General features: G+C 38.5%; 1 protein-coding gene across 8 annotated transcripts in view; it reads right to left on the reverse strand.

Moving 5' to 3' along the window:
* synrg (synergin, gamma) overlaps positions 1-21,793 on the reverse strand; it is a 117,333-nt gene that overhangs the window by 65,091 nt on the left and 30,449 nt on the right. For 6 of the 8 annotated variants that reach the window (XM_059973372.1, XM_059973373.1, XM_059973376.1 and 3 more), the window contains 8 exons: positions 17,960-18,071; positions 11,447-11,701; positions 10,862-11,101; positions 9,043-9,120; positions 7,699-7,895; positions 6,895-7,149; positions 3,983-4,122; positions 1,134-1,249 (listed from right to left, as the gene is read on the reverse strand). In XM_059973372.1, coding sequence (XP_059829355.1) covers positions 1,134-1,249; positions 3,983-4,122; positions 6,895-7,149; positions 7,699-7,895; positions 9,043-9,120; positions 10,862-11,101; positions 11,447-11,701; positions 17,960-18,071 — 1,393 coding nt within the window. The remainder of the gene's footprint in view (positions 1-1,133; positions 1,250-3,982; positions 4,123-6,894; positions 7,150-7,698; positions 7,896-9,042; positions 9,121-10,861; positions 11,102-11,446; positions 11,702-17,959; positions 18,072-21,793) is intronic. The other 2 variants (XM_059973380.1, XM_059973379.1) reach the window with 1 other exon arrangement.

The following is a 21,793-nucleotide window of genomic DNA, read 5'->3' on the forward strand; positions in this document are numbered from 1 at the left end:
TCTCTCTCACTTCGTATTTATTCCTTGTTTTTCTGCACTTCTGCAACTTTGATCCTTGCCTCCTCTATTTCACTTAAAATTATCATAAACGCTAAGTTATGTGGCTCACGGTATTACAGGTCACAGCATGGTGCAGATGTAGACCAGACTAACAGTTCAACTCCCACTTTTTCTATTACACACGCCAGCATTTCAAGAACGTGAACCCATTTTGAACAGATCATAACATTGTAAAACACAGGAGCAGAATTAAGCCATTTGGCCCATTGAGTTTGTTCTGCTATTCCATCATGTGTGATTTATTAACTCTCTCTACACGCTATATATTCTTTCTCTGAAACTTATTTACCCCATGCCAATTTGTAAGCGGCTCAAGTAGAGATTAGATTGGCGACTCTGCTTGCTGATTTGGTGTCTAAATGCTCATGAGCAGTTAGCTTATATTGCAGTACCTCATGTAAATGGCTCCATTTTAAAAAATTGTGCTGGGGCAATGACATCATGATAGATATTATACAAGGTCAATTTTCTCCCCTTTTCAGTAAAAGGTCATCATATTTAGCAGACACATCTCTTGGGCAGCAGAAATTCCTGGATCACTGAGCAGTATGTAATGAGTAGGCAGGAGAATCAAGTATTGAAAATAGGACAATGTCCATTCCAAAACAAAATGAAAATATGAAATCTATTAAATAACACAGAAATGCAAGAGAATGCAGATGCTGGAACATGGAGAAAAAAAACTTGCTGGAGGAATTCCTGAGCAGAAACATTGATCAGTCCCTTCATGACCCACTGAGTTGCTCTAACATTTTGTTTAGTAAATTATATAATACGGACCAACAAAATCTGAGTAAGCTTTAACATATTTCTTGGCAAGTAAAATTAAAATATGAGATTATAGGTATTTAGGAAATGTATTTACATTCTTGACAGCTTCCTTTTGTTTAAAAAAGAAATAATGTTTGGTGTGCATTGCATCTTCACTTATATGCGTAGATGAAAATGCTGATTTTCAAGTGCATGCATCTTTACACATGTATTTGTAATAATTTATAAGTAGAATTCCAATCATCACATTTTTTCCAGTGCTCAGATTTGGAATAAACATTCCTTAAGGTAGTGTTTTGTACCTGCAAATGATGAACTTTCTGCAGGTTTGTCTTCTGTCAAATCTTTAAAGACTGCATATTTATCAACTGACGATGATGTAGAGGTTCCTGAAATTGGCATCAGTAAAGTATGTGCACTGAAAGACAGAATTCATAAAACCATTTCAAACATCACTCTTCGCAAATCTCTGCCAGAAGAGCTGCCACAACTATTTTATTATTCAGCAGTGTTACAAACAAAACCTCAGAACTCACCACCAGGTTCTGGAACAGTTTTTACCCCTCAGTCAGCAGGCTCCTGAACCAGATGCTTCACTCGCAGCAACACTGAACTGTTCCTACAACCTAAGGACTCACTTTCAAGGATTCTTCATCTCATGTTCTCGATATTTATTGCTTACTTATTTATTATTATTGTCATTATTTCTTTTTTTTTTCTACACAGAAAATACAGCACAATACAGGCCTTTCGGCCCACAATGCTGTACCGAACACGTATTTACTTTAGAAATTATCTAAGGTTACCCATAGTCCTCTATTTTTCTAAGCTCCATGCACCTATCCAGGAGTCTCTTAAAAGATCCTATTGTATCTGCTTTTGTTTTTACTTGTAGAATGCCTTGTGGTTTTCTTTCTTTTTGTATGTGCACAGTCTGTTGTCTTCTGCACATTGGTTGTCTGCCCATCCAGTTGTGTGCAGTCTTTCATAAAATCTATTGTTTCTTGTCCAGAAGAAAATAATTTCAGGACTGTATATGGTGATGTATACGTACTTAGGTAATAATTTACTTTAAATTTTGAATAAATCTCTCCAATTAAGGCATGTAATTTCATCTAGAAGCACCCAAGTGTCATTTAAAATCTACAACATTTTAAAAGAAACCCCTTTTCAATTCCACGCACTTCAGAGCAACATCATTACACCATCCTTTGATTGTCAAAGGGTAAGCAAATAAAGTTCAGAATAGTGGGGATAAGAAAACAGCAAAATCTGCTCATGCTAGGGAAGAGATTATCCTAAAAATGCTTGTTGCTTATACCTGTAATTTCCACAATACAGTCTGCACATCAATGGCTAATATTTCTCAGATGATGTTAAGCTATTTTCTCACAAGTAACAAGTTGCTTCACTGCTAGCACAGATTCCACAAATGACTATACACATTTGACAAGAGGAAGATAAATCCTATTTCAAAGGGAACAAAGGACCCAATTCCTGACCCAATTCAATTGCCATTAATCACAACAGTAAGTATTTTGGAATTTGATTCGAAAATTGAGATTTTATTCATACCGATGAATTCCTCTATAGGATTGTCATGACCAGTATTAGTGCCCACCCTCAACTTCCCTCAGGTAAACATGGTAACTTGATACATTGATACCATTGTGGAGTTGGCCTTCGCACAGTGTTGCACTGTAGTGAGTTTAGTATTTGGCCTCAACAATGGCAGATGATTCGCAAAATATTTTAACTTTTAATGGCCAAAGCCTGGGTCTGGAAGTCTGCAAGTCTACTGGGAAAGTCAAAAGCCCAATGTTTGGAGAACTATGGGTGTGTGGGCAAGCGGAACGGAGATTGTTTTGCTGCTTGCTGTGTTCCGCTGAACATGGTGACCATGCTACGTTAGCACCAGAATGTGTGGCAACGCTTGCAGGCTGCCCTCAGCACATCCTTAGCTTATTAATGCCAACAATGCATTTCGCTCTATGTTTCGATGTACATGTGATAAATAAATACCTATTATTTAAATAAATGAATGACACATAACCGAGAGGGGAACATTCAGGTGTAGCTTTTCCATACACCACTGTTCTTCTACATGGTGGAGAGTTCAGCCTTTGAGGGTTGCTGTGTGCATTGAGTCGCAGTGCACTGGTGAAGGGAAGGGATGTTCAGCATGGAGGAATGGGTAAAATTTAGGCAAGCTGCTTTATCCCAAATGCTGTAGAGCTCCTTGATTGTTGTTGGGACTGTACTTATCCAGCAAATGGACAGCATTCAATCACATTCCACTTATAATGGAGCTGGCTTAATACTTTGGGGAATAACCACAGCAAGCAAACTCTAATTTGCTTTTATAGCCAGGGTATTAATATCAGTGTTCCAGTTAACTTTCTGCTCAAGTTTTCCTCAGCACTTTTATGACAGAGGTGGTTAGATTCTCATTGCCTTTGGAAGTGTTCACTGCCAATCACTTGTATGGAACAGAGCCATGATCTGTTTTGATAAATTATCTGCATAGTTGCAAATGGAACAAAACTCTGCACAATCAGCAACAAACAACTCTATTTTTGTCTAAGAGAAGGTTATTGAAGAAGCTCCTGGAGACTGGAGATTATTTGACCTGGAATAGTCCCCTGAGAAACACCTACAGCAAAGTCATGAGGATGAGACAATTGGCCTTTCACAATCACGCAAGTTATATTTGTTCCTTAATTCCCAGTACTTCACAACTTTACAAGGGATTCCTTGATTCTCTCATTGGTCAAAAGTATCCATCGTGTTAAGGTCTCTCTTTACCACCCAATTATAAAGGATCACTTGACAAACCATCAATTAGTTCTTAACAAAAAATCTACTATTTTTAAGTTGCATTTTAATACAGCCTTAAATAGTTCCTCTTCATCGATAATTGCGATTTAATTCTGACTCAACAGAGATGACTTTAGTAAGTTTTGGCAAGGGTATTTGCATTAGTTTTAAGAATGAACATTATTATTAGTAAGCACTGTTCTCTACAGCTCTCACGTTATCACCAGATTAAGGTTTCTGAAATCAAGGTTCCAATGGAACCGATCATTAAAATTTTTAAAAAGTCAAAGTAGAGACAAAAAAAATGAGGGATGTCCATGACAATAATTCAAACCTGACTGAAGTTTGAGAGTTTGGTGCTTTTGATAAAGTTCCAGAGGCATCATTCTTGAATCCCTTGAATGAATCATCAGATGCATTAGGCTTGGGTGCTTCCTGAAAATCCTGGAAGTCATCGTCATCAGATTTTGCAGCCTAAATAGTGGATAAATTTTAATCTTGTGATATATTTAATCTTAAGAATAATGTTTGGACACTGCTAATATATCATATTGTTATGCACAGCTTGAAATTTATTCAGTTGAATTACACTTCCACAATCATCACACTGTAACTTTATGCCTCATGTGTTTCAACCAAATAACTACCATGAACCTATAAAATATCCTTTTGAAGCATCATTATAAATTGGTAAGCTACTCTTCATAAACTTTCCTTCTTCCATTACAGACTTGAACGCCATTTATTATGACTCAGGAAATGGTCATGATGCCCATCAAGTCCATACCACATTGCAGCAGAGAAACCCTATTGCCCCTTGTCCTATTCCCCTGTAGTCCTGCAACTCATCATTTCCCTCAATTCCCTCTTTTAATTATTTTAGTTTAGCCAATTAATCTAACAGCACACCTTTAGGATGTGGGAGAAAACCGACACACCCAGAGAAAACCTACATGGTCACGGAGAATGGGCGAACTCCATACTGACAAAACTGGAGGCTAAAACCAAATATGGGTCCCTGGAGGTGTGAGTTAACGACATTAAAAGCTACATCATCACACCCACCTGGAATGCAGAGATAAGAATCTGTAGCACTGACATCAAAGAATATACTGCACCTGCACAAAATCAGCTTCTATTTTCGATTTCCAGCACTTACAATATTCTGTCTTTGAACCTCATTAACTAAACATAAGCCATTAATCCATATGATTCTTATAGCTATGGATCTCTGTTTTATGGGAAATTCTAACAATTTCTATTAATACTTGCAATCTATAGTTTTTATGTTATCTGTTCAAAAGGTCAAGTAATTATTTTCAGTTTCCATTCAAAAATAAATGTACTAAAAGGGTTTAAACAAAAGTGGTAGCACACAGATTTTGGTTTGTTTATATTCTATGTACAACACTGACACAATCTTCTCTGTGATTATCTTGGAATTATTACTCTGCAAGAGCATCAATGATCATTTAAAAGGTGGACAGTTTTGCAACTCAAAAAATTCAATTAAGTTAAATAAAGCTAATAGAAATGGATTCTAAAACATGGTGGGAGAGGAGAGTTTTGAATTATATTTTATTAACTTATTGTGGTAATATTTTGTTTTATCTGTTGTATGTGTTTCAGTATACGTATGGGATACACTGTGGTCTGAAGGAACGTTGTTTTGTTTGCTTTGGATGTGTCTATGTACAGATGACAATCAACTTGAACTTGAGAAGAGAGGACAATTAAAAAGGATCCTCAGACCTAATTTATATTTGTACATTTTTCTTAATTGAATCTATCGTTTCGTTTTTATCTTACAATGTATTGCTGCCGTAAAGCAAATTTCACAACATATGTCAGTGATAATCCTGATTCTGATTCTAACCGTATTCACTATCTACGAAGAGAAAATAGGGGCAACTGTAGAGAAAAATAGGTCCATAATGACATATTACCATGAGGATGGGATGGTCCTGCATCAGGATCATGCTTACTGCCTCTTGTAATCCACAGAAAAATATGAACTAAGACTAGGTTCGAGAAAGCTGATGGTGCTTTAAAAACTATATCCAACCTGAAGTCAAAAAATGAGAAGAGAGAACTTCCAACATGTTAAGGAGAGAGAGAAAAAAGCATTGACTGGGAATTGGATTGCTAATGCTAACTTGAAATTACCAAGCAGTTCTTGGGGTTCCATCAATGCTCTACTTTACACAACATCAATATTTAGAAATAATGCAGGAGTCAATATAAAATCCATCAGCACCATGGAGAGAAAATCATTCTTATTCACTCAAGCAATAGCTAAATGGTGCTTCTTATCAGTATTTTTTCATTGCCCATTACAAGAGTGGAAGTTCACATTACTGCTCCTATTTTTATAGGGTACCTTTGCAAATTTATTTTCATGTAGCTGGTATCATGTGGTCTGATTTGAGTATCTCAGAAATTGTTGATCTCCTGGGATTTTCAGGTACAACAGTCTATAGAGTTTACAAAGAATGGTGTGAAAAACAAAATCCAGTGAGCAGCACAAGTATTTGTTATTGAGAGAGGTCAGAAGAGAATGGCCAGATTGCTTCGAGCTGATAGGAAGCAACAGCAACTCAAATAACCATCAGTGGTGTGCTGAAGAGCATCTTTGAATGCACAACATGTTAAAACCTTAAAGCAGATGAGCAATAGCAGAAGACCACACTGGGTTCCACTCGACTATCTAATAAAGTTGCTACTGAGTGCACACAAGTCATTAAGTTTAAGTTTAATTACCATTGAGCCATACAGGAATACAGCTAAACGAAACAGCATTCCTCTGGGGCCAAGGTACAAAACACATTACCAATAGCACACTGCAAATAGCACATGTGCTATTACACACTGCTGCAACATTCATGGACTCAGGGGCTTGGACTCGTTTTTGTGTTGTGTGACTGTATTTTCTTGCTATCTCATATGGGCTATATGTGCTTTATGCTGTGTATGCATTCTGGTACGGTGTTTAGTACCTTAAACCACAATAACACTGTTTCATTTGGGTGTATTTATGGGTACTAGTGCATGGTCGAATGACAATTAAACTTGAGCTTGATATGGTTTCGATTAACACTGTTATAACAGAAGTCTTAGTACTAGCTTTTTAACTAAGTTAATCATTAATTGTACATCCATATCTGGCTCTCAATCACAAAAGCACCACGTGTTTTTGTTACTATTTTATTGTACATCATGAACTTAATGTTTTAGTGACACTGTTACCTGGCTGGCAGGAAAAGATGCCACAAAACTGCTGGAAACTGGAGCTGTGCTGCCACCCACTGGTGCAGGAAGATCCATGCCTACCACAGACTGGCCTGCTTGAACAGGCAGACTTGCACTCGGACCAGATGGCACCGAAATCATGGGCTGCTGTGGAACTGAAGTAGGTAAAGTCATCGGCATTGCACTTAATGTGGGAACAGGAGCAGATGAAAACTGGTTGAGATTTTCAAAATTCAATGCAGGAATGCCCCTCTGGAAAATAAAAGCAGTGTAGAACTAAAATCACAACAACCAATTACACAGACATTATCCCATTTATATATTTGCTAACCTGTAAACAACCCAGAAATATGAAGTTGCAGATTACATTAATTTCCTTATTGAGCATATTATATACACAGAAAGGCAGTATCAATATGTCAATCCAATATTTTGTAAGTACTTTCTCAATCAATTCTGATGCTTCTGCCAGTGATTTTCTGTATTACACCATTAGATTTTCTAAGAAAACCAGACATTTTGTGGGTTTATTTGCATGTTATTGAAACAGTTTAATCACCATCAGAAGATAAGATTATAAATAGTCGGGGAGGTGGGAGAAAATCCACAAGTTTGTGGAACTCATCAAAAAAACTTTATTCCTTCCACATATCTGTTATCCTCTATTGTAGATTACCAGATCAATATACATTGAGCTGTCCTCTACTAAAATTTATCTTCTGTGTTCTACAACAAAAAATTATAAATTGAAAATTATGAAATAATCCACATCACTGAAGTACACAATTAATGGTACAATACCTGTGACATGGCTATCATAGCCAATACAGTATACAGTTCCTCTTTGGTAAGTTTGCCAGGTGTTGCTCGATTAGCAAAAGCCCATATCTGACCCAACATCTCTCTGGGTAATCCCGATGAGAGAAGAATAGGATAAAGTTTTCCTGTATCAATGCCCACAGAGGTGAGAGTGACTTCAAGAACTTTCTTGTAGAGCTCTGTTGGAATATTATTTTGTAAATTTACAAGAATGTATTTGAACTGTTCCAAATTTATTTTATCAAGATTTGCTGCCCTGTCTTCAACAAGAGTTCATCAAGAATCCTACATCCAAGTTCAGAAGTTCCATCCTATATCCACCACTCAATAACCATATTATCTTACATTACATTATCTACATGTTGCAACTCTACAAATCTCTGGCGAGAGCATACTTAGAGTATTGTGTTCAATTCTGGTCACCTCATTATAGGAAGGATGTGGAAGCTATGGAGAGGGTGCAGAGGAGATTTACCAGGATGTTGCCTGGTTTGGAGAACAAGTCATATAAAGCAAGGTTAGCAGAACTGGGACTTTTCTCTTTGGAGCGCAGAAGAATGAGAGGGGACTTGATAGAGGTCTATAAGATTATGACAGGCATAGATAGGATGGATAATCAGTGCCTGTTTCCCAGGGCACCAATAGCAAACACCAGAGGGCATATGTACAAAATTAAGGGAGGGAAGTTTAGGGGAGACATCAGGGGTAAGTGTTTTACACAGAGGGTTGTGAGTGCAAGGAATGACTTGCCAGGGATGGTGGTGGAGGCTAAAACATTAGGGGTATTTAAGAGCCTCTTGGACAGGCACATGGATGAAAGAAAAATGGAGGGTTATGGGGTAGTATGGGTTTAGTACTTTTTTTTAAGGATTATATGGGTCGGCACAACATGGAGGGCTGAAGGGCCTGTACTGTGCTGTAGTGTTCTATGGTTCTGTTACCGAGGCACTTTAAATATAAGAAAGAAATTTTATACAAAGAAAAGTTAAAGTACAATTTCAATTATAGTTAAATTATAATTACCTTACATGAGTAAAACTGTCTTTCCTAAAATATATTAACATTTGAATTGTTTAAAACTAATGGGGTTTAAATATTTTTAATTGCCTACCAAACATCAGTGCAGTAGCACCTTCACCAGAGCACAACAGTGTTTTAAAATAATGTGTCATTACCACCATTCAAAGAACAATTTGAGAAGTAGCCTTGCCTCTGAGGACCATTTACAATAAAATGAATGAAAATTAGACAGGAGCGCAATGAAACTGTGAAAATAATCTTATTAACTATTTTCAGAGATTTAAACAAATACAAAGTTCACTGTACCTGGGACAAGACTGTCATTGAAAAGCCAAGGAGGCAGCATAGGCTGAAGTGTATCTTGTGAAGGGTACACTCCTACACCTAAACAAGATGAAGTCAACAAACAGTTACAAAATGAACCAAAATTACATTGCCTAGTGTACAAGTTCTATTCCATAAACTCTTTATGTAAGCTGCAATATGACAATTCCTCTCAACATGCTGAATGCCAGTTTATCATTTCTGAAAAAAAATTCAAAGTAATTAGTGAAATATTAAAAAAAGAGAAAATTAGACCACTGAGTTCTTTATTGTTATTCAATTCTCGGAAGAATGCAACATTTTTGATTTATCAGGTACTTTCCACTTTGATAAATTGAAACTCTCAGGATTTAAAAGAACACTTTTAAATCTGAGAACACCGAGATATTTTAAGTAGAGTCTCCAATTTCCAAAGAAACTTTGCAAAAAGCACAGCAACCCCAGGTTCCCTGCTCCACACTTCTCACATGTACTTTCCAATCTTCATGAACCATGCATCTGTTCTGAAGCCACCTTCAAAACTGGCCACCAGGGGGAACATGAGACTACACAATTACTTTTCCTTTTGGGTAGCCACCTAACTAACTTCCTCTAAAACTACAGCTGATGATGCGCCTAAAAATCCATGGGCAATAATTATATCTCTTCACAGTGGTGTTGCAATCCAGGGTGGCAAAGAAACTACTTACAGCTTTTAAAGTCATTATAGTGTCCACTGAAAGGCTGTTGCTTACACTTGGATGTAAAACAAGCTGGATTACAATTTTCATACACATTTTGTCAACTACTTTACTGGTGAAACACCATCTTATTTTAGTTCATAATATAGTATTCCTTGCAAAGAAATCCAAATCAATAAAATATTACACGGCTTGCTAACAGGTAGAACATGATTTAACAAAAATTCTCCAAGTAGTACCTGGTTTGAAAAGAAGTGAAAACTCACGAGTAAAACTGTTTACTACACAAGATGAGCGCCAGTTCAATTGTATTACTTTACACATGAGTAACTGCATGCCAAACAGAATAATTCTGAGCAGACAAATGCTGAATTTTGATGAGATGGCAAGAATGCAATTATAATAATTATCTATAATTTAACTTGTATCACTTAATTCAAGATTTTCAAAATAATTTCAGCCAAAGCTAACATCTAGAAACTTTAATTATCAAGAAATGTTGGTGACTTTCTTCCCTGGTATCCAGCATTTCAGTATTAATAGTTTAATATTCAGCAAATGAAGTCAAGATGGTTGTATATAAGTGATATTATCTTTATGATTGTATTAAGATCTTGAAAGGCTCTACTGTTAAAAGAAAATTTCTTCTATTTGATTGGCTTAATTACATGCAAAGACTAACCATAAGACCATAAGATATAGGAGCAGAATTAGGCCATTTGGCCAGTTACGTCTGCTCTGCCATTCAAACACGGCTGATCCAATTTTCCTCTCAACCCCAGTCGCCTGACTTCTTCCCATAGTCCTTATTGACCTGACAATCAAGAATCTCGAAGTACAATGTATAATCCGCACAGAATTCTTAGAAAGTCACAACAGAGAAACTTGGCACATAGTACAGCAGCACCCTCAAATAATGCTCTATATATGTTGGAACAGATATGAGGTGCAAAAAACTTGTTTTCAGGCATGTGAATTACGACAGATTACAATGACATTATATGATGAGAGTTAATTATTGAGAAATTATCACAAATTATAAAACTATAATTAAGAGGTATAATTGCTCTGATTTTGCAGAGGCCTGGGTTAGTGATTTGGAAATAAATAAGTTTGCTCACCACTCTCTTTGACAGCTGACTCTGGAACTGGATCCTTTGGCATATCTGCTGTGAAGATACCACTGAGGCTTTCAGACTGGATGCCCCAGTTACAGGCCTTGGCACTGGGCTGAAAATGAGTCGAGACTGAGGCTTTAGACCCAATGAGGGCCAGTGGCTCAGACTTGTTAAATTTATTGTGCGCCTTTTTAGGCACGCTGAAATCACAGGAAGCAAACATTTTCTCTTCCAATGAAAGGCCTAAACAAACAGGAGGTGGAACAAGCGTTTCCCAGCTTAGACTGGTGAATTTCAAGTTAGTTACAATAAACTTTTAGACTTTAGAGGTTAAGACTCAATTCCTATTAATGATGTAGCAATTAAAAAAGTGCCCACATCTTAAATAAAATTAAGCTGTCTCTTTTGACACAAAGGATCAAAAATCTAAAGCAATTTATCATGTTATTTTGAGAGAATATAATAAATTAATTTAATAAATTTATGCTAACTTTAAATCACTTAATTTCAATATCATAATTTCCTTCCCATAATTTTTTGTGTATTTATTTTAAACGAACAATTTAAAATAAGTTCAGTACTTGTTACCTTGGCTGTTATTGGCTGAATGCCCTGCTGTGGCATACAATGCAGATGAACCTTTGGGCTGGGCCGGAACTGCAGCCAGCTCAGATTGCAGCCCTGACGCTAACGTGGGGTGGAAGGGTTGGACATGCTGGAAACTGGAGGGGGCCGCAGGTGCGGCAGAATCAGGCCCTTGAACAAACTCACTGAATTCTTCGTCGTCAGAAAAAGCAGGGGATTGGGAAGGAGGGGCAGTTGATAGGGATGACTGGGGAGAATCTGTAAAATGGATAAATCAAAATAAGGCAACACAAATTAAACTAAAAGTATCAAAAACATAACTACATATAGGCAGATAAATACAATAGTAAATCTCTGAACAAGTAATGGTTGTCTATTTCCAACATACAGAGAAGTTCAAATTATAATAGCCTTTTCAGGACAAGTACCTCTCTTCCTCCAAATCTCAGAACTTTCATTTTTTTTCTGCACGTCAGAAAATTGACAAGTGTGTGAAACCAACAATAAGATTAGTAAAAACAAAGCACAAAACCCAGTGTAAATATAATGCAGACAGCAATTTAGTGAGAAAATGCTAGATTGACAAGTAACATTTCCAGAGGCAGATAACAAAGCCACACCAATAGCTAAACTCAATGCTTTAAAGATGCTCGCTTGGGCTGAAGAAGAGAATAATGTGGCAATGCAGTCCCCGCATATCTCTTCCATTCCCAACACTACACTTTCAATAGCCAGCACTTCAGGGGTTAATAAACAATTCCTGACAAATGAGCAATTCTAGACATTTCAAACTGTATTAAAACATTGCTTTTCATTTACGGGGTTTACGCTGACTAAAACAGCTATCAAAAATGCTTTATTACAAGAGTGTTTAAAAAGGCTGGCAACAACTGAATTAGCACAGAGTAAAGCCTGTAAATTGGTTAAATACCAGTTAGAGTTTGCAAACAATGACGGCTTTCTATTGCACTGTAAGCAGGAGCAAAAAGCATGGCAAGAAAATCTGAAGATTAGACACTATGACATCAAATTGTTGTTTTCTCTGGAATGTATGAAGAAGTTATTTGATTTGACTTCAATTTATATCTTTGTTATTTAATTTTTAAAAAATCACTAATTTCTCTGCTGTCAGCCAACATTTAAGAATTGATCAAATAGGTTTCATAATGCAGTTGAAGACAGAATGTGGCTAACTAGCAAAACGACCATCATCACTCTAAACTGTCTTCTGCTGATCTCACCATGCAACATCTGCCACCATCCCTCATGACACTGTGATGTCAGTCTCGGAGGCTGATAGGTGAGCATCCCTCAGGAGAGTGAACCTAGAGAAAGCATCCAGCCCAGATAGGGTACCTGGCCGAGTACTAAAGACCTGTGCTGATCACATGGCTGGAGTATCCAACAATATGTTTAACCTCTCGCTTCAGTCTCAGGTCCCCACCTGCTTCAAGATGGCTTCAATTATGCTGGTGCCTAAGAAGAACATGGTAACCTGCCTCAATGACTATTCACAAACACAAGAAAATCTGCAGATGCTGGAAATCCTGAGGAAGACAAACAAAATGCTGAAGGAACTCAGCAGGCCAGGCATCATCTATGCAAAAGAGTAAACGGTCAATGTTTTGGGCCGAGACTCTTCATCAGGAATTGTGTATGTTGCCCTCATAGGACATTGTCCGGTAGCACTTACATCCCCTGTGATGAAGTGCTTTAAGAGGTTAGTGATGAAACCTATCAACTCCTGCCTGCGAAGTGACTTGGATCTGCTCCAATTTGCTTACTGGCATAACAGGTCCACAACAGATGTCATTTCATTGGCTCTTCGCTCAACCAGAGAGCAAATGGACTTCAAGGATGCATACATCAAGATGCTCTTTATCGACTACAGCTCGGCATTCAATACCATCAACCCCTCAAAACTAATCAATAAGCTTCAAGGCCTTGGCCTCAGAACCACCTTGTGCAACTGGATCCTCGATCCAGTCATTTCGGATTGGCAATAACATCTCCCTTCACAATCTCCATCCTCACAGATGCACCACAAGGCTCTCGGCCCCTGCTCTACTCACTTTATACATATGACTGTGAGGTTAAGCACAGTTCCAAAGATATAATTAAGTTTGCTGATGACTCAACTGTTATTAGCTGAATCAAAGATATATCAGCATATTAGGACGGAGACTGAAAAACTGACTGAGTGGTACCACACCAACAACCTCTAACTCAATGACAGCAAGACCAAGGAGCTGATTATTGACTTCAGGAGGAGGAAACCAGAGGCCATCCTCATCAGGGGATCAGAGGTGGTCATCAACTTTAAATTCCTTGGTGTTATAATTTCAGAGGACCTATCCTGGCTCCAGCATGTAAATGCATTTACGAAGAAATATGCAAAGTTTCGGCATGATATCTAAAGCTTTGACAAACTTCTATAGGTGTGCAGAGGAGAATATATTAACTGGTTGCATCATGGCCCTGAACGGAAACGCCAATACCCTTGAATAGAAAAGCCTATAAAAAGTAGTAACGTGGCCCAGTCCATGACAACTAAAGCCATCCCTACCATTGAGCACATCTGCATGGAGCGCTGTCGCAGGAAAGCGACATCCATCTTCAAGGGCCCCCACCTTCTGGGCCATTTTCTCTTCTCATTGCTGCCATCAAGGAGAAGGTACAGGAGCCTCAGGACCCACACCACCAGATTCTGGAATAGTTATTACCCTTCAACCATCAGGCTGTTGAACCAGAGGAGATAACTGCACTTAACTTTACTCACTCCATCACTGAACTGTACGCACAACAGACATAAAATGCTGGAAGAATTCAGCAACCCAGGCAGCATCTACAGAAAAGAGTACAGTCGACGTTTCAGCAGGACTGGAGAAAAAAAGACAAGGAGTACATTTAAAAGGTGGGGGGAGGGGAGGGAGAAACACAAGGTGATAGGTGAAACCAGGAGCGGGAGGGGTGACATAAAGAACTGGGAAGTTGATTGGTGGAAGAGTTATAGGGCTGGAGAAGGGGGAGAAAGGGGGAAGACCACCAGAGGGAGGCAATGGGCAGGCAAGGAGATAAGGTGAGAGAGGGAAAAGGGGATGGGGAATGGTGACAGGGTGGCATTACCGGAAGTACGAGGAATTGATGTTCTTGCCATCAGTTTGGAGGCTACCCAGATGGAATATAAGGTGTTATTCCTCCAACCTGAGTGTGGCCTCATTGCAACAGTAGCGGAGGCTATGGATTGACATATCGGAATGGGAATGGGAAGTAGAATTAAAATGGGTCGCCATTGGGAGATCCCACTTCTTCTGGCAGGTGGAGCACAGGTGCTTGTCAAAGCAGTCTCCCAATCCCAGTCTCACCAAAATACAGGAGGACATACTGGGTGCACCAGACACAGTATTTGACCCCAATACAGGTGAAATGTTGCCTCACCTGGAAGGACTGTTTGGGGCCCTGAATGGTAGTGAGGGAGGAGGTGTGGAGGCAGGTGTAGCACTTGTTCCAGTTGCAAGGATAAGTGCCAGGAGGGAGATCAGTGAGGAGGTACAAATGGACAAGGGAGTCACATAAGGAGCAATCCCTACAGAAAGTAGGAAGTGGGGGGATGGAAAGATGTGCTTGGTGGTGTGATCCTGTTGGAGATGGTGGAAGTGATGGAGAATAATGTGCTGATGCAGAGACTGGTGGAATGATAAGTGAGGACAAAAGGAACCCTATCCGTGGTAGGGTGGCGGGAGGATGGGGTGAGAGAAGATGTGCGTGAAATGGAAGAAATGCAGTTAAGGGCAGTGTTGATAGTGTAGGATGGAAAGCCCCTTTATTTGAAACAGGAAGTTATCTCCTTCACTCTGGAATGAAAAGCCTTATCCTGAGAGCAGATGCAGAAGAGATGGAGGAATTGAGAGAAGGGGATAGCATTTTACAAGTAACAGGGTGGGAAGAGGTGTACTCCAGGTAGTTGTGAGAGTCCATGGGTTTAGCTGCCTCCAGAGATTAGAGACAGAGAGATCATGAAAAAGGAGGGAGGTATCAGAAATGGACCAGGAAATTTGAGGGCAGGTTGGAAGTTGGAGGCAAAGTTGATGAAGTAGATGAGCTCTGCGTGGGTGCAGGAAGCAGCACCAATGCAGTTGTCGATATAGCATAGGAAAAGTGGGGGTTGGACACCAATGTAGACTTGGAACATAGACTGTTCCACGTAGGCAACAAAAAGACAGTTATAGCTGGGACCCATGCGACTGCCCATGGCTAAACCTTTTGAATGAAGGAAGTGGGAAGAGACAAAGGAGAAATTATTTGGAGTGAGTACAAGCTCCACTAGGCGGAAGAGAGTGGTGGTGAAGGGGAACTGGTTGGGCCTGGTGTCTAGAAAGGGACGGAGAGCTATGGGCTCACTTTCAAAGACTCTTCATCTCAAATTCTCAATATTTATTGCTTATTTACTTATTATAATTCTTTTCTTTTATAATTGTACAGTTTGTTATCCTTTGCACACTGGTTGTTTGTCCTGTTGGGTGCAGTCTTTCATTGATTCAATTATGTTTCTTGAAGTTACCATGTATGCTGCAACAAAATGAATCTCAGGGTTGTATATGGTGGCATGCATATATATATGTGTGTACTTTGATAATAAATTTACTTTGAACTTTAATCTAATTCCCATGTATGAATAAGAAAATCATGCAAAAAAAATGACAAACCCAAATGTGATAAACCCACTTTCCCCCACTTGTCCATTGTTTCTTTTCCACCAAAGAATGTTAGATATATTTAAAAAAACTGTTTATCACTGCTTATATCCAAACAATATACTTCTCACTTTATGACAGTACTACAACAGCCAGCCATACCTGCACTAGACCAGGAATAACCTCGGAAGAAGAAAGCAGGCTACAATTTTTATTAATATTCTTCCCTCCCTATAGTAAAATGGGATAACCAAGATTGCGGGGAAGGCAAAGATTCTCCGTAAGTTGGTTAGTAGTCTTAACACAAGAAATAAAGCACAAATAAGATCCCCCTGCACCTTTTGAAGGATCTCAGAGGGATGCTGTTAGATGCAATGTCGCTGACAAAATATATTAGGTGCAGCCACAGCACGATAAGATAGCATGTTAGGTTTCCACATTTGTTAAGAACCATGTAACACATCATTAAAAAAAAATCACAATCCAATTAAATTTAGGAATTAATCCAATGTAGTTACACTGCATAGTAATTCAAACTCAAACTGTAAATAACAAAATATTGACATCAAAGACAGGCATCCTAGGTACAGAGAATTGAAACAAATGTGACTATTGCCTTAACACAATAAGTTATATTACTTAGATCAAAGAAGTATTGTGTATATATATATATATATTGTATATATATTCACATTTGCATGAGAGGCTGGCTTTACTTCAGTACATAAGTGGCTGGAAAACATAATTGTAAAAAGTACATTTTAAATAATTAATTTTAAATATTCATTCTTTGGTTATTGTTCAAGTGGCTAAGCCTTAATTGGCCTACAGTGGCAGTGGCTAGGAGTTACTTCAATCACCAATACTAAGCCAACCTCATCTCCCAGACACATTCAAGAGCAAAATCACAGGTTGTTTTTCTTTTCCATTCTCATGGAGGAAGAAAAGCAAGTCTGCAGTCATCAATGCTGCTGAAATCAGCCTAAACTGATCCAAGAATCCGGCTTACATTCTTTCTGATCCCTGTGGTACCCTTCTATCTTTATCAATTAAGAGAGCAAAACAGCTTTTCTTTGACTGGAGGTACAGCTCTGTCAACGCAGATCGATTCAACATTAATCCCTGTCAGTAATAGTTTGCAGAATACCATTCAGGAGGATCCTTTGATATGGGTAACAGTGCTAACATGTACAAGACACTAAAAATAATTTTTGTCTAAAAACTATTGCAAAAGTTTTCCAAACTGGATTTTCCAAACTGAAGTTTGGCTGCAATATGCCTCATGAAATTTGATCTTTTGATTCAAAAGACTGATACACATCAGTAATCATCATTTCCTCCCTGCTTACAAAGCTCTGATGTTTAGAAAACCTGCAACGCCTTGCATTTTGCCTTTTAAAAATTGATTGATTACCATGTCTCATTTATAAAATTTGGCCAATGCCTATCCACTGTTGAAAACTCAAATGTTCTGCATTTGGTGGAAGTAGATTCCTACTCTATCCAAATCATTAGCAAACGTATTTAGTATAGGGGTAGAGAGCAAAACCAGACGAATTAGTTATTTCTCAGGACTGCTGCATAGCAGAAAACAACTTTCATTCAGTACAGGTGAATATAATCTGACAAGAGATAGGGAAGGTAGAAGACTTCAATGTTTCAAATCATTTGAGTTCTCATGATTACTACCTCAATTGTAAATTATTGACAAGAACATCCTCTTGTCAAATTTTAAGCATCCAAACTTAATTTTTATCTTTTTTATTTATCTTTTTCCTATTTATTTTTATGATAAGCTTCATTTGTTTAAAGAAGCACTGACCTGATTTACTGGAATGTGAAGTAGGGCCTGGGTGCATCTTTGCATCCCTTGTGAATCCAGCAAGGTTTCCTTTAATGGCTTCTAAGGCATCATCTCTGTTTTTTTCCCCCATCTGAAACCAGAATGAGAGAAATAAGTGATTACAAAGTACCATGAAATTGGAAAGAAAAACATTTATAAAGCAAGAATTATTACACTTACACTGAGTAAAAGATAAGAGGGTAAAGAACGCGTGTCATTCTTTTATAGGGTTGCAGATCCAAAAAAAATGAACTGGGGGCATAAAGTCCCAGAGAAAGTGTGGAGTGAGGGGAGAAAGAGCATGACTGAGGCAGCATCTACACCTGCTATAGAAACTGTAGAATAACTTAATACAGAATAGAGAACCCAAACCATTGTATTTTACTGTATTTAATGACATTATAAAGGTAACTACTTCAAGGCAGTAAACAGGAATTTAAAGAAGAAAAAGTAGAGTGTTAGCTACTCTTAACCAGCTTCTAGCAGCTGAATGTGATAGGCAATAAACCAAGATAAGAAACAACTTGCCCACCAAGGGAGAACAGCATGACACAGTAGCATTACAGTATATAAAAAAATACCAAAAATAAAAACCAACAATGTCTCACTATGGACTCAGCCAGCTGGTGAATCAAATTGTATGTAACTGCCATATGTCCCTCACATTTCACTAACTCATTATAAACACTCTCAGTCTATTAATCCAGCCAAGCGTGATACATCATTCAATGTGACAGATTGCACTCTACACTAATCTATAGTTTCTTGAGCACACAATTCCTGAGCTTTCACAGAATAAATAATGTGTTCTTATAACCTTCGACAAGACTCTTCAATTATCAGCAAGCCAAGATTTCATTTTAAAGGAATTGAAGAGGACAGCATGAATTGTTTTTGCTGGATATCTGCTGTTCAGAGGCCATCAGCACCAATTGTTATTGAAAGGTAAAGCAGAAAGCATTTCCTCCAACTGCATATACAAACACAGAAATCATTATGTTACTGTCCAAGCTGCCCCTCAAGGAACAATACAGATATCCAAGAAAATCCAAATATAGTACACAGAGAGGCCTGAATTTGCTGTATTCTCATTAAGGATACCCATTCAATCAGTCAGCAAATGGCTTCTCCATTCCAGCCTTTTAACCTCAAGACAGTATTAATTGCCACTGAAAATTAGGTTTTATAGGAGTCAAACCTCATTGCTTCATATTTTTCGTTGTTGAAGCCAATAACGGTTGCTTTTATCTCTCAAACATTTATTTTTATTTAACTGATTTAATTACTGTCATTAAGGATTGTTCAGAATCAGGTTTAATATCACCAGCATATGTCATGAACTTGTTAATTTTGTGGCAGCAATACAATGCAATACATGATAAATTTTGGGAAAAAACTACGAATTACAATAAATATATATGTATATTAAAATAGTTAAATTAAGTAAAGCAAAAACAGAAATTTAAAAAAAGCAGTGATGTAGTGTTTATGGGTTCAATGTCCATTCAGAAATCAGATGGCAGAGGGAAAGAAGCTCTTCCTGAATTGCTGAGTGTGTGCCTTCCGCCTTCCTGATGGTAACAGTGTCCTGGATGGTGCCGGTTCTTAATGATGGACTCTGCTTTTTGGAGGCTAGTACCCATGATGGAGCTGACTAATTTTACAACTTCCTGCAGCTTACTTTGATCCTGTGCAGTAGCACCCCACCCCTCATACCAGACGGTGATACAGCCAGTCAGAATGCTCTTCGTGGTACATCTGTAGAAATTCAACCTGATTTGTTAAGGATCTACCTATCTATCTAGCATTTCATGTACACTAGGCCCTTTGAGGCACGCCACCTCAGCAACCCCAGAAACCCCAGAACCTGATTAACTCTAACCTAATCAAATGATCAATTAACCTACCCAGTACACCTTTGGTCTGTGGGAGGCAACCAGACCCAGGACCGTGTTGGAATTGAACTCCGAACTCCAGAATGCCCCGAGCTGTAATAGCGTCACACTAACCCCTGTGCTACTGTGGTGTCTGTAATTCATGTACACAAGTTCTGAAACTTCTCTCGAGGGCATCACACTGAATACACTTTCTAATGGGCAATGTTACAAGAGTCATGGGGAATTTCAATACACATGTAAATTGAGAAACTCAGGGTGGTGCTGGATTCCAAGAGGGGTATCTAAAACTAAGTCATTGAGAAGATAAAGATGGAATGCAAAAGTAAGCTAGCAATAATATTAAAGAGGATACCAAAAGATCTTCAATTACACAAGTGGAAACCGAATCATTGGAAAATGATCCTGGAGAGGTAGTAATGGGGGAAAAGGAAATTGCAGACAAACTAAATAAGTATTTTTCATCAATCTTCACTGTGGAAGACACTAGCAGTATGGTGGAAGTGCCAGGTGTCAGGAGTCATGAAGTGTTTGAAGTTACCATTGCTAGAGAGAAAGTTCTTGGGAAACTGCAAGGTCTGAGGTAGATACGTCACCTGGCCAGATGGTGTATACACCAAGGGTTCTGAAAGAGAAGTTTGAAGAGATCATGGAGGCATTAGTGATGATCTTTCAAGAATCAATAAATTCTGGAATGGTTCCAGAAGACTGGAAAATTGCAAATGTCACTCCACTCTTCAAGAAGGGAGAGAATAAGAAGAAAGGAAATTATAGGCCAATTAATCAGACCTCAGTGGTTGGGAAGATGTTGGAGTCAATTATTAAGGATGGGATCTCAGGGTACTTGGAGGCAGATGATAAAATAGGCCGTAGTCAGCATGGTTTCCTCAAGGGAAATCTTGCCTGACAAATCTGTTGAAACTCTTTGAAGAAATAACAAGCAGGATAGACAAAGGAGAATCAGCTGATATTGTGTACTGGGATTTTCTGAAGGCCTTTAACAAGCTGCTACACATGAGGCTGCTTAACAAGTTACGAACCCATGGTATTACAGGGAAGATTCTAGCATGGATAAAGCAGTGGCTGATTAGCAGGAGGCAAAGAATGAGAATAAGGGAGCCTTTTCTGGTTGGCTGCCATGACGAGTGGTTTTCCACAGGGTCTGTGGTTGGACTGATTCTTTTTACGTTATATGTCAATGATTTGGATGATGGAATTGATGGTTTTGTTGCAAAGTTTGCAGATGAAATGAAGATAGGTGGAGGGGAAAGTGGTCTTGAGGAAGTAGTGAGGTCGCAGAAGGGCTTAGACAGATTAGGAAAATGAGCAAAGAAATGGCAGATGGAATACAGTGTGGGAAAGTGTGTGGTCATACATTATGTAGAAGAATTTAAAGGGCTGACTATTTTCTAGCTGGAGAGAAAATACAAAAAACTGAGGCACAAAGGGACTTGGGAGTCCTTGTGCAGGATTCCCTAGAGGTTAATTTGCAGGTTGAGTCTGTGGTGAAGAAGACAAATGTGATGTTAGCATTCATTTCAAGAGGACTAGAATATGAAAGCAAGGATGTAATGTTGAGACTTTATAAAGCACTGGTGAGGCCTCACTTGGAGTATTGTGAGCAGGTTTGGGCCCCTTATCTTAGAAAAGGTGTGCTGAAACTGGAGAGGGTTCAAAGGAGGTTAACGAAAATGATTCCAGGATCGAATGGCTTGTTGAATGAACAGCATTTGATGGTTCTGGGCCAGTACTTATTAGAATTCAGAAGAATGAAGGGTAACCTCATTGAAACCTATTGAATGGTGAAAGGCCTTGATAGTGTGGATGTGGAGAGGATGTTACCTGCAATGGGAGAGTCTAAGATCAGAGGACAAAGCCTCAAAATAGTGGGGCGTCCTTTTAGAATGGAGACAAGGAG

This window comes from Hypanus sabinus, chromosome 6, assembly GCF_030144855.1.
Source record: "Hypanus sabinus isolate sHypSab1 chromosome 6, sHypSab1.hap1, whole genome shotgun sequence".
Classification (NCBI taxonomy): Eukaryota; Metazoa; Chordata; class Chondrichthyes; order Myliobatiformes; family Dasyatidae; genus Hypanus; species Hypanus sabinus.